Here is a 13,399-nt window from a genome sequence, read left to right on the forward strand (position 1 = left end):
ACATGGCTATGTTTTGAAACTGGAGAAACACCAAATCTAAATAGGCATGGAGTAAAGAATAAAATAACCAAATTTTGCTATATGAAAAAAGCAAAACAAAGAGTTGACTTGGAAATCTATATTCTATTTAAATTATGTTCATTCTAAACTTGTAGAATATAATAATTGTATGGTGATTTTCAAGAACAGATCTGTTTGGAGATTATACAAAGATGGAAAGACAGGCAAATCTGTACTCCTCAGTGAGTTAAACATTTGATTAGAATTCAACAACAAAATAAAATATTCATAATTTGGTTTATTTTCTTTTGGATTTATTAATAATCTTAATATATATTTATATATGTATGGCTTTGAGCAAAGACAAAAGAAATACTCTAATTCTTCCCTGGTCATACAGTGAAAAGTATCAGCTATTGTCCTATTTTCTCAGCAGCAAAAGACCATAATACAATTCTTTCTGTACAGATTAAAACTCCATACTTGAGCTTAACTATGTACAGAGGAAAAAGGTCATGGTTACCTCACCCTGTACCTTTATATTACAGGAATGTCAATGACTTTCTCCTTAATCTAAATATATAGATATATACATTCATACATATGTGTATATAATTTACCCTGTATCATTTTGTTACTTTAACATATAAACCTTCGTGTTCTTTGTCCATTCTAGTACAAAGTGAATAAAAATTTTATGGTTGCACTGAATGACCATGCAATTCAATTTTGCTGATGTTTTCCAGTAGTGCTCAAAAATTGATATATAAAAATATTTTACTACCAAACACATTAATCCTGCCAAATGTAAACCTTTAATAATTTAAAGGATGAGTGCATGATCTTAACAAGAAGCTAATTTTTGTATTTTAATAAAATAAAGAAGTTTTGTACTGATGCGTGAAAGGTCTTGCACCTTTCCAAGGATTCTGGGCAGGCTGAGCCATCTCTCTCTTACATCATTCTCAACAGGCTGTCACTGGTCACCAGCATGCCAGTAATCAATAATATCACATTGCCTAGCATTGCTGATTATTTCACACGAGGTGGGGTCTGTTGGCAATTAAGTGTAACGACTCATTTTGGTTTCATAGGTATTAGTTCCATAAAAGGCAATGTAGATGCACTTTAAACCTCTTGCTCCTACTTTTGTTCTCGGTCCTCAAGTCTACCTGGAGTCCCTGTCCCAATAGAATGTATGGTCTTTAAGTTCTTAATAGATCCTCTGTGCCTGTAATGCCAAAGGCTTCCATTGTCAGGCCACTCTCTTGAGTTATTTATAGAAGTCAGGCACTAGAAATCTTGTCGTTGTGTTCCACTCATCCACCACATGTGTGAGGTGCAGTAAACACACATGATTGATTGCTAAGGGACTTCTCTACAAGAGGCATCAGGATGCTCACGGAAAGAAGGAAACAAGTGAACAAAGAAGACAGTGCTTACAGACAACTCAACTCCCTCTGCTTCCTGTCGCTGAGTCCACAGAAGTTTCAGCACATTTGGAAGAACAAACCTCCTGTCTATCTAAGGACTATGTAGGTTACCACATGCCTTAACATTTACTAACTGCTTAGTTACAATATACATAGGGCAAAATGTGTACTCCCGAACAGACGTGATGATAGATTTATTTCTTCACATTAACATCACATTAAACTACCAACTAACATGAAGACACAGAATACATTTAACTCCAAAGCAAGCCGTGATTTGCAAATAATTGTTTAAATGATAAGAACAGCGGCAGTATCAAAGGAAAGTGAAAACCTCACTTCTAGATTTAAGTCAGAGATCCAAGTCAGCCTTTTAAGAATTTTAAGAGAGGCAGTTAAGGAATTGTTATACTCTTCTAGAAGTGAGGAATACTGTAAGCCTTTTCTTACAATGATTGGCTTGATTCTACTTTTGTTTTTTTGTTTTATTTTTTTCCCCAAAAGCATGCCAGGACTAGGTTCAGATGCTTGATTATGTCAAGAAGGAATAAAAGTAATGATTTTTGGTGTAATACAAGCAATTTGTAGGTTCAAGCATACAATTTTTGCATAAAATATTGCAGGTTTAAATGATATTGTAGGTCTCAAGCAATTGCATTACATTTGAACAGTTGTCACAATTATTATGTTTTGTGAAATTTTAAAACTCTAACTTTTGAAGTGAAGCAATAAAACTAAATTCTTAAACAGTGACTTTTACCTTTATACAACACAGAATAGTTACTTTTATTCAGGTTGGAAAAGTTATTTACAGCTAACATTGACTGAATCTTGGTAAAAGTCCAATAACACATGAAGACAAATATCTCCTCACCTTTCTCACAAAATCAACGAACATGTTTGAGGTTAGAGGAAGCCTTAACAGTGGCAATGTTAGTCTCCTATGGTGGCTGAGCGTGTAGTGTGTTCCTTCACCTAACTCAAAATTTAAAGCACCAAAATACAATTTAGAGCTATAAACTGGGATTTCTTTATTGAATCCCGCATAATTAACAACCTAGATGCAGAGGCACAGTTAATGAAAGAAAGCTTTGATTGGTGCTATGCTGAAACTAATTGGAGTTGCCTTTTTTTTTTAAAATCAGAGTTTTGTTTCCAATGACTTCAAGAACTCTTCATAAAAGGGAGAAACACATATAACAAAGGAATTAAGTAAAAGGTTAGAAATCAATGATCTTACAACAACGTGTTAAATCCTTTAATGGTTTTAAAGAAAGGAAAACATAACACTGAATGTTATACAAGTCTTTTGAACTTCTCTTGGGCATTTAGATATATATATATTTAATAATATATGTATATATGTTTTTACATTTGCATGTACGCCAGAGCTTCTAAAATATCTTTTTAGAGTAGGCTATAGGGCTCTATCATTAGATAGAATAAAATAATATCTGAGAATATTCTGTTTATTAGAGTATTTCTTTTCTGCTTTGACAATCAGCAAGAATCATAAATTCGAAGCAAAACGTGGTTTTTCTGCATCTGGGTCTTTATTTAAGACTGAGGGAGACTCTCTCTGCACAGCTGCTGGTGGCGGGGGTGCTGGAGGCACTCCTCGGTTGGGGGGAATGGCTCCCGAGGACATCTGTCTGAACAAGGTGACACGCTGTGGCACGGTGCTCCTGCTCCCTGCCTGAAGGCCAGTGCTGTGGACTGTTGCCACGGGTTGAGGGATGGAGGCCAGGGACTCGCCCACAGTGGGATGAGGTCTGGAGATCATAGTGGAGACCTCATGGGGCAGCGAAGGCTGCGAGGCAGAGAGGGGCCTGACTTCTCTGGTCAGGTTGGTGTTATGGAGAGCTTGAGTGCTCTTGTGCACTTCATTTTTCGGTGTGGAACTACCAGGTGTCTGTGGTTGTTGCTGCTGTTGTTGCTGCTGCTGCTGCTGTTGCTGCTGTTGTTGCTGCTGCTGCTGCTGCTGCGGCTGCTGCGGCTGAGGCTGCGGCTGAGTCTGCTGTACCTGGGATTGCTGTAGCTGCGGCTGAGGCTGCTGCATGAGTGATAATTGGGATGCAGTGGGAGAGGCATAATGGAAAGTTCGCGTGGCCAGGGGGCTCTGTATAGGAGGACTGCAGACTGCTGTGGTGTAGGAGCAGGGTGAAAGGATGGCTGAGGGTTGAGGCGTCTGTGTGCTGGGGCTGGGTGAGTGCAGGTTGCTGTGAGAGAGGCTGGTCGCTGTGTAGACTGGTGGAGACTGGGTCCTCATGCGCGACGTTGGGGTGGTGGTTGAAGATGTGCAATTCAGGGCTGTCATTTGAGGATAGTTGATTGGAGGGATCGCTTGTACCATCTCTCTGTCATGCTTCACAATCTGCTTCAGGATCTCATTCTCCTGGTTGTTGAAAACACCAGTGTTCAGATCCTTCTGGAACTTCTGCAGGAGAATAGAGTTTTTCTTGCCTATCAGCAAAGGAAAAATAGTTACTTAGACAGGCTGAGGAAAAAAAAAAACTCATAAAGCCTCAGGGGCCTGGCTACTCCAGTGTGACGTTTGTCAGTGTTAGGGTTTAGAAGTCAAGAACTTACCTGTCACCATCAAACAGAAATGCCTATGCATAACTTCGCATCTGCTTAGAAATCTCACTTTCTACTTAAAAAAACAGCAAAGAATAAAGATGGCAAAAATAAAAGCTGCTTTATAGAAGAAATGTTTCGTAGAGTTATTTGAAGAGTCCAGGAGAAGAGGGTGTTTGGGTCAGGCTGGGCCTAGAATCATTATTTTAATTTTAAGTTGTATTTTCAAGGCAAGACAATGGAGGATAAGAGACAACACTAAAACACTTGCTTTAAGACACAGTCAACAAAAGGATTTAAGTAGAACCATTTATCCAGTTTTCAAGATTGTAAAGCAGAAATATTCATCATATTTGTGACATGGAACAGGTAATATCACTGGTAATTTAGGCTGGAGAGGAGAGAGGCTGTAAGACAGTTTCATGGAGAGCTGCCTCAGAGATGCAAGGTACCAATGACTGTTAATTCCACCTGCATATTTCTCTCATCTCTGGAGCTTTAAAAAATATGAAAATCAGTGCATGCCAGTTAAGTGTGGTCCAGATTTTGTCATGGAAACAGCTTTCCTCAGGGGATGCTTTTACGCTGGCACATCGAGACTCAGCTCATGATCATCACTCTTCTGTACAGTGGCTATTCGGGGGCGAGTCAGCTCTGCCCCTCTCATCCCACTTCAGGACGCAAATAAGCTTTAGTTTTACTTCCTATCATATTTTTTGAGAGTTTTGCAATAGATGGGCATTCCCTGGCATAATATCAGAATCAATAGCTAGTTTGTAGAAATAATAAAATAAGAGAAAGGGGAAATGTAAATAAACATAATAACCAATAATATATTTTAAAAAATAATAAAATAAAATAAAGTTAAAACACAGCAGACGCCAGGAGCACACAGCCCACTGAATCAGTTACGTTGGGTATATGTGGGATGACAGAGACTGCAGAGGCAAGTACATGGCCTTCAGTGGTCTGTATCAAGTACTCTCCATATATGTTGTGATGTTAGCTTGGTATTTTTGCAAGATTGGCGACTATGGGAGTGAGAGGGTGTGTCTTTGACTCCTTTGCCTGCTCTTGGAACCCTTTTCCTCCTGTTGGTTTGGTTGCCTTGTCTTATTATACTTTGTTTTGTCGTGTTTGGTTGGTATCTCTTGAAGTTTTGCTTTTTTCTGAAGGGACAAGGAGAGGGAATGGACCGGGGGAAAGGGGAATGGAGGAGAGACAGGGGAAGAATAGAGAGAGGAAAAACTGTGGTCAGGAGGTGTTGAATGAAAAAAGATTATATTTTCAATAATAAAAAATAGAACACACACATATATACATAAATAACTATGTAATATGTGTACATATATATATATACATATATACACTATATATATACACTATATATATATACTGAAATAAGCATGGTAACTGAAAAGTGAATAAATTATACTCTACTGTTAAGTAGTATAATTTCAAAAGTAAAAGTTTATTTTCAACAAGGTGCATTACGATAATTTTCTCAGATGCCAAGAGCAATTTTTTTAAATATTGTCATAATAGGTAGTGTTCCTTTTTCAAAGCTTCTCTAATTTCCCATAGAAAAAGCCACATCTGTTAGTATTAATAATCAATACAGACATTTATTTGATATATTACCTTAACTGACTACAATAAATACTTATGTATTAATCTAAAACTAAGCTGGACAATGTTACTGTTTATTTGAACAAGCAACATTTCATGATTAAGGTATCTTTATGCGTGGAAAGAATTAAAATAATCATCCTTGCTTTAATGCACTGTTAGAATTTTATCAGTTTCAAAAATACCAATGTTTGGTGCTGACTAGCAATGTTGTTCCTTGTACTAGTCACTAAAATGATTTCATGTAACTTTCCTGAGAAGTTACTATTTTACAGAGAATGAAGATGAACCAGATTAATAGAAATTACTGTACATATTAAACTTTAAGAATGTGTCTTAGATGTCTATTTGGTTTAGGAAGCCACTCTCAAATACAGGGAAGTAAGTTTCTGTGTCTATCACGAATACTCACATAGCAAAAAATAAAAAAATCGTCTTCAAATTCTGCTCTTAGAAATGTCTTCTTATTTCATAGATGCTATCTTTCTAAATGACTACATCCTGTTAATTCCTTAAGTTTAGTATGTTTGTTGTGCCCTGTGATAATGTCCACATAGTACTTTTATCTCATCTATTTAAAATCTGCCATTCTGTGGTAAGCAGAGCGAAGGGAAGATGAGTCAGACGAGACACTGTCTTAGAATAAGACCTTACCCGTGTAAGGACAAAGTTCACGAGCCACCTGTTTCTTGCCTTCTAACTGACCCCGACTCCATCTGCTTCCAGTATATTTACTCCCTCCTCCTTCCATCCCCCCCCCCCAGCATACATGTATTGTAGAGCTGGTATTGCAACTGTAGCAGTAAGACAGAGATTCTCTCTCCATTCATAAAATTTAGTACCTCTTTATTTTTTTTAGAACATTTACTGTAACAAAGGCAGTGTGGTGAAGGGAATGTAGAACACTATACAAGAACACACCAAGGGACTTCAGCTTAGTATATGAGGAGGCACCATGAAACGTTTCTATGGGGAATAGCTTTTAAGCTGAACTATGAATCTACTGTAGATCTATGCTAAGACAGAGGGGAAGGAAGGATGAGGTGAACAAAAAGGTTAAGGTTTGAAGAATAAATGCATACTATCTTGTTAAATTTCAGTGCATCCCAGACTAGCCAAGGAATTTAACAGCAAGACAATATAATCCTACTTTGCTGTGGAGACTATGCAAATCGTTAGGTAGAAGTTCTACTTAATAGATTTTAGTTTTCTAACAGAAAATACTTCATAACATTGATGTTTGCAAAGGAAACATCTATGTAGGGCATTTCTACAAAGGATTCTGTTTGAGTCTGTATTACAAACATTTTGACACTTCTGCTGAGACTGCTTTAATTACGCAGGTTTTTAAGTTTCTGTAATGAAGGTATAAAGAGTGTAAAACTGGCCATTAAAGATAAAACGAACCTTGTGATAAAATTTGGAATGTAATATAGACTCATGATATTAGTATTGGGTACTATTATAGTGCTATCTAGAGTTTGTACCAGTGTTTTTTACCTGAAGATTCAAACTGAAGTGATATCACTTGGGTTATCAGATTGCATAGCTAGTGAAAACAGACATGAACAAATCAATCCAGAACACCTAGAAGGAGCATGTACAACCTCAGATCTTTCTAAACAACTATTTACTACACAGCTATTTGCTATTTTTAATACAAATTAACAAGGGATCTATGAACTACAATTTGAAATGAAAGCTAAATTGTGCTTGAGGAAAGTGGAAAGCTAAGGAGTACCTATCCGATCTAGTCGGTCAATAGCAACTGTCTCAAAGGCTCTTCTCATCATTGGATATTCCTCCAAGACCTCGTTGAAATTGTCCACCGAAAGGGAGTAAAGGCGACAGTATGTATCAGCCCGAACACTGGCAGTGCGCCGGCCCTTGGTCAGCAGGCATATCTCTGTAACGAAAGAAGGGATTGGTTATGCTCCTTTCCAATTTCAAATGCCTCTTACAATTTGAAGTTTCATGTGAGTAAGCATCGGTTAGAGGTACCCATTTTCAACTCATCACGTAATTCACTTGTTTAATAAAACCTTGTGACTCTAATATTATTTTAAAATTTTATTTGGAGATTAAATATAACTACAAATATCCTTTACCTTCCTTCTCTCCAAACTATCACACCTACCCTCATTCAAATTCATGGTCTCCTTTTCCCCATTATTATTACATTCATATGTCTATATGCATATTCACGCACATCCCTAATGTAGCCTGACCCATCTGTGTACTTTGACTTGTGTGTATGTTTCTAAGTCTGACCATTTGGCAATGGACAATGCCTACCCTAAAGACTGTAAGTGTTTTATAAGAATAGAGGCTTTTGGGTTCAAACAAACGAGAAGAAAGTTTACACTCCAAAAAAAGAAAGGAGGTGGCTTGGTTTGAAAGATATTAAGAAATACATAAAGGAATTAGAAAAGAAATGCTACAATCAGAAAATTTTGTAAATTCTAGAGAGCAGGAAGCAGACAGTATGATCTAGAGAAAACATAAGTGACTCTAAATACCTCAGTATCCTTTGTGTTCTCCCTTTGATATTAGAATGAAGAAAAGACTATTTCAAGTAGGCAAATGTGGTTTCCTAATTAGATAACATCCAAGAATCCCTCACTAATATATTATCCTCAAAATACAGTATCTGCATATTTTTAATTAGAATTTCCCACTTGTGAAATAACCTACATTATTTTCAAAATTTTACTAACTAAATCAAATTATTGCAAGATTTTCCTTCTTCTATACTTGGAAATATTTTAATTTTCATTGTCCTTAAAATGATCAATTTGGAGGACATGAAATGGCCCATTGGACAAAGTCATTCGCTGCCAGTGCTAACAGCCTCAGCTCAAGCCCAGGCACCCACACTATAGATGCAACCAATGGGCACAGGCTGTCTTCTCATCTCTACACATGTCTCATGGCAAGGCTGATCCATGTATACACCCACACAAACAAATACATGCAAATAGAAATAAATGTTGAGTCACAAAGTTTCTAGTAAAATTAGAGTTTTTTTAAATATCTCTACTGTTCAGTGAAGGATTTTATTTGACACTTGAAAATATGAAAATAGTGTACAAGTAGAATACTATTCACACTGTTTTATAAGTTATGATTATTTATATGGCTAAATATGGAGAGATTCCAAGATGGCAGAAAACAAAGAACAAGCAAACCAGGCAGCATTCTCCTGCTTCCCCAGAAATCTGACAGAAAACATCTGACCATGGTGGCCTTGTATGTCAGTAATAATTTTCTGTTGATCCAGCTACACACATCAAAATGCATGTGGTTTTTAAGAGATTCTTGTTTTGGTATAACATGAAGGGTATTGGCCTGATTTCAAATCCTCAATTGTAGCCTACACTGATGACTTTTAGTTGAGAAGATTCAGAAAATTATCTACATTCTTTAGACATTGGACATTATTGTAAAATGTATCATTCAGTTTTCATCTCATCAAATCCATTGGATAGATTTTATTCATATCTAATTATAAAGATTTTAAGCCTGATATTTTCTAGACCTTCATGGTGTATGGTGTATAATAGTTGCTTAATGTTGGCTGGCTGAATCAATGAATCAAAAAGGTGATGCATTCTACAAAGTAAATTGTTAATCAAATGTTCACTCTATGAACAAAGTATCAGACCATGTTCTGTAATTGAGATTTAGATAAAACAACACTGGCTGGCCTGCTAGATATAACACATTTGTAATAGAACTTGCCATGTACCTAGTTTATGCCACACTAAACTGTGTTTTAGGTTTCTGCTAGGTTGTAAATGAAGAATCTATTGAGAAAATTTACCAGTGTTTTCTTAGATATAGATATGTAATAAATAACCAAGTAGAAAATTAAGTTGATTCCATAAACAAGAAAAAAGAAAAACAAGTGAAGCAGAATTCCTGCAAAGCCTCCCATGTAAAATATAAATTTTAAAGGTTTGTCTGCATATTTCCTAAATACTACTTATTTCTCAAACTATGTGCATGTCTTCATTATCAGCCCAGACTTCTTTTAGTGAGGGGCCATGGAGTTATCTCAGTAGTAGTGTACTTCACAGTACGCACAGTGCCAGGATTCAATCTGCAGATCCACATAGAAAAGGAAAATCCTCAGCACAAACGTTCTTAGTGACAAATCTATTCACCTGCAGATTGCATTGTAATATGCCAGTCCTTTAGGTCAAATTTTCCCAATTTTCTTTGTAGGGTGATTACAGAAGTGGTAAAAGGTTATTTTATTTGACTAAGATGAAATTGTCAGTAATGTGCCCTGTTACAGGCACATTAGAAAGCTGGTCCCAATCTCAGCTTCAAAAAGACTGTTGTTTGAGAGATTAGATTTGGCCTAGCACACCGTGTGACTACTTTTAATAATCCTTCGGCTATGAGATGTATCATCTGCCCAGTGCTATTTTTGCTGACATTCGTTAACTCTGATTCTAAACATTTAAGTCCACTTGACATTACTGTCACCTATATGAGCAGTTATTTCCCGAGGTAGGGCAAATAGCTTCAAGCATTTTCCAACTCAGAAGGATTTCACTGACCTCTAAAACAGTTTGACATTGAAGTGACACAGAGTTAATCAGGAACTCATGATAGACTTTTGAAAGTAGTGTTTTTAGCCTGAGCTCTAGAATTTATGTGAAAAGTTGTACTTTGTTCTTTACTGTCACTGAAGCAAATGTTGCTTCCTTTCCTATATTTCAATATCATGAAATAAGAGTAATTATCCATTATGTAGCAAAATGCCATTTTTCAAAAATCTTCTAGTATCTTATTTACACTAATATGTAAGAGGAAATATCACTTTTCCTTTCATATTTATTATATTTCTATTCTTTCTATTAGTTACATTAAAAGTAATAAGATGTTGCCTCCATATGGTATAAAAGACATTAACATTTAGATTTACCAATTTGCACATCCAGCTTATTATGTAGTGGTATTTTGGATGTAAGCAGATTAGAAAAGGTATCTGAAAAAATGTGGACAGAATAAAACATTAAATGCCAATTTTATGTTAGAACATACTTCAAATTTTATGATTTTAAAACACATTGTGTAGATGTACCACAATTTTGAATCCATTCCTCTGTTGAAGGGCATCTGGGTTCTTTCCAGCTTCTGGCTATTATAAACAAGGCTGCTATGATCATAGTGGAGCATGTGTCTTTGTTATATTTTGGGGTATCTTTTGGGTATATGCCCAGGAGAGGTATAGCTGGGTCCTCAGGTAGTGAAATGTCCAATTTTCTGAGGAACCTCCAGACTGATTTCCAGAGCGGCTGCACCAGTTTGCAATCCCACCAACAATGGAGGAGTGTTCCTCTTTCTGCACAACTTCACCACCACCTGCTGTCACCTGAGTATTTTATCTTAGCCATTCTGACTGGTGTGAGGTGATTTGATTTGCATTTCCCTGACGGCCAATGATATTGAACATTTCTTTAGGTGCTTTTTGGCCATTCGATAATCTTCAGCTGAGAATGTATTGTTTAGCTCTGTACCCCATTTTTGAATTGGGTTATTTGGCTCTCTGGAGTCTAACTTCTTGAGTTCTTTTATATTTTGGATATAAGGCCTCTATCTGTTGTAGGATTGGTAAAGATCTTTTCCCAATCTGTTGGTTGCCGTTTTGTCCTAACCACAGTGTCCTTTGCCTTACAGAAGCTTTGTAGTTTTATGAGATCCCATTTGTCGATTCTTGATCTTAGAGCATAAGCCATTGGTGTTTTGTTCAGGAAATTTTTTTCCAGTGCCCATGTTTTCCAGATGCTTCCCCACTTTTTCTTCTATTAGTTTGAGTGTATCTGGTTTGATGTCGAGGTCCTTGGTAGTCCCAAATAATATAAAATATCTTGGGTGTGACTTGAACCCAGTAAGTGAAAGATCTGTATGACAAGAACTTCAAGTCTCTGAAGAAAGAAATTGAGGAAGATCTCAGAAGATGGAAAGATCTTCCATGTTCATGCATTGGCAGGATTAATATAGTAAAGATGGCCATTTTGCCAAAAGAAATCTACAGATTCAATACAATTCCCTTCAAAATTCCCATCGAATTCTTCATAGAGATAGAAAGAGTAATTTGCAAATTCATTTGGAATAATAAAAAACACAGGATAGAGAAAACTATACTTAACAATAAAATAACTTCTGGGGAATTTACCATCCCTGACTTCACGCAATTTTACAGAGCAATAGTCATAAAAATACTGCATAGTATTGGTACAGAGATAGGCAGATAGATCAATGGAACAGAATTGAAGACCCAGAAATGAACCCACACATCTATGGTCACTTTGTCTTTGACAAGAGAGCTAAAACCATTCAATGGAAGAAAGATAGCATTTTCAACAAATGGTGCTGGTTCAACTGGAGGTCAGCATGTAGAAGAATGCAAATCAATCCATTCTTATCACCATGTACAAAGCTTAGGTCCAAGTGGATCAAGGACCTCTACATCAAACCAGATACACTCAAACTAATAGAAAATGTGGGAAAGAGTCTCAAACATATGGGCACTGGGAAAAATTTCCTGAAAAAAACACCAATGGCTCATGCTCTAAGATCAAGAATTGACAAATGGGACCTCATAATACTGCAAAGCTTCTGTAAGGCAAAAGACACTGTCGTTAGGACAAAATGGCAACCACCAGATTGAGAAAGGATCTTTACCAATCCTACATCTGATAGAGGGCTAATATCCAAAATATAAAAAAACTCAAGAAGTTAGACTCCAGAGAGTCAAATAACCAAATTAAAAAATGGGGTACAGAGCTAAACAAAACATTCTCAGCTGAAGATTATCGAATGGCCAAAAAGCACCTAAAGAAATGTTCAACATCTTTAGTCATCAGGGAAATGCAAATCAAAAAAACCCTGAGATTCCACTTCACAGCAGTCAAAATGGCTAAGATAAAAAACTCAGGTTACAGCAGGTGCTGGCGAGGATGTGAAGAAAGAGGACAACTCCTCCAATGTTGGTGGGATTACAACCACTCTGGAAATCAGTCTGGAGATTCCTCAGAAAGTTGTACATTGCACTACCTGAGGACCCAGCTATACCTCTCTTGGGCATATACCCAAAAGATGCTCCAACATACAATAAAGACAAATGGTCCACTATGTTCATAGCAGCCTTGTTTATAATAGCCACAAGCTGGAAAGAACCCAGATGCCCTTCAACAGAGGAATGGATTAAAAAAAAATGTGGTACATCTACACAATGGAGTACTACTCAGCTATCAAAAACAATGACTTCATGAAATTCATAGGCAAATGGAGTGAACTAGAAAATATCATCCTGAGTGAGCTTACTCAATCACAGAAAAACACACTTGGTATGAATTCATTGGTAAGTGGATATTAGCCAAAAAGCTCAAATTACCCAAGATCCAATCCACAGACCACAGGAAGCTCAAGAAGATGGATGATCAAAATGCAGATGTTCCAACTCCTCTTAAAAGGGGGAAAATATCCATAGGAGGGGATATGGAAGCAAAGTTTAGAGCAGTGACTCAAGAAATGGCCATTCAGAGCCTGACCCATATGTGGCCCATATATATACAGCCACAAAAACTAGATAAGATTGATGAAACTAAAAAATGCACGCTGAAAGGGACTGGATATAGATCTCTCCCAAGAGACACATCCAGAGCATGTCCAGTACAGAAGTCAATCCTATCAGCAAATCACCGAACTGAGAATAGGAACCACTTGCAGGGAATTAGAGGAAG

At 36.9% G+C, this 13,399-nt stretch overlaps 1 protein-coding gene across 1 annotated transcript in view; it reads right to left on the reverse strand.

Moving 5' to 3' along the window:
* Nucleotides 1-297: 297 nt before the first annotated feature.
* Nucleotides 298-13,399, reverse strand: part of Hcn1 (hyperpolarization activated cyclic nucleotide gated potassium channel 1) — a 376,001-nt gene continuing 362,899 nt past the window's right edge. The window contains exons 7-8 of the mRNA XM_032898859.1: nt 7,381-7,545; nt 298-3,896 (exon numbers count right to left, since the gene is read on the reverse strand). Coding sequence (XP_032754750.1) covers nt 2,944-3,896; nt 7,381-7,545 — 1,118 coding nt within the window. The 3' untranslated portion in view covers nt 298-2,943. The remainder of the gene's footprint in view (nt 3,897-7,380; nt 7,546-13,399) is intronic.

This window comes from Rattus rattus, chromosome 3 (assembly GCF_011064425.1).
Source record: "Rattus rattus isolate New Zealand chromosome 3, Rrattus_CSIRO_v1, whole genome shotgun sequence".
Taxonomy (NCBI): domain Eukaryota; kingdom Metazoa; phylum Chordata; class Mammalia; order Rodentia; family Muridae; genus Rattus; species Rattus rattus.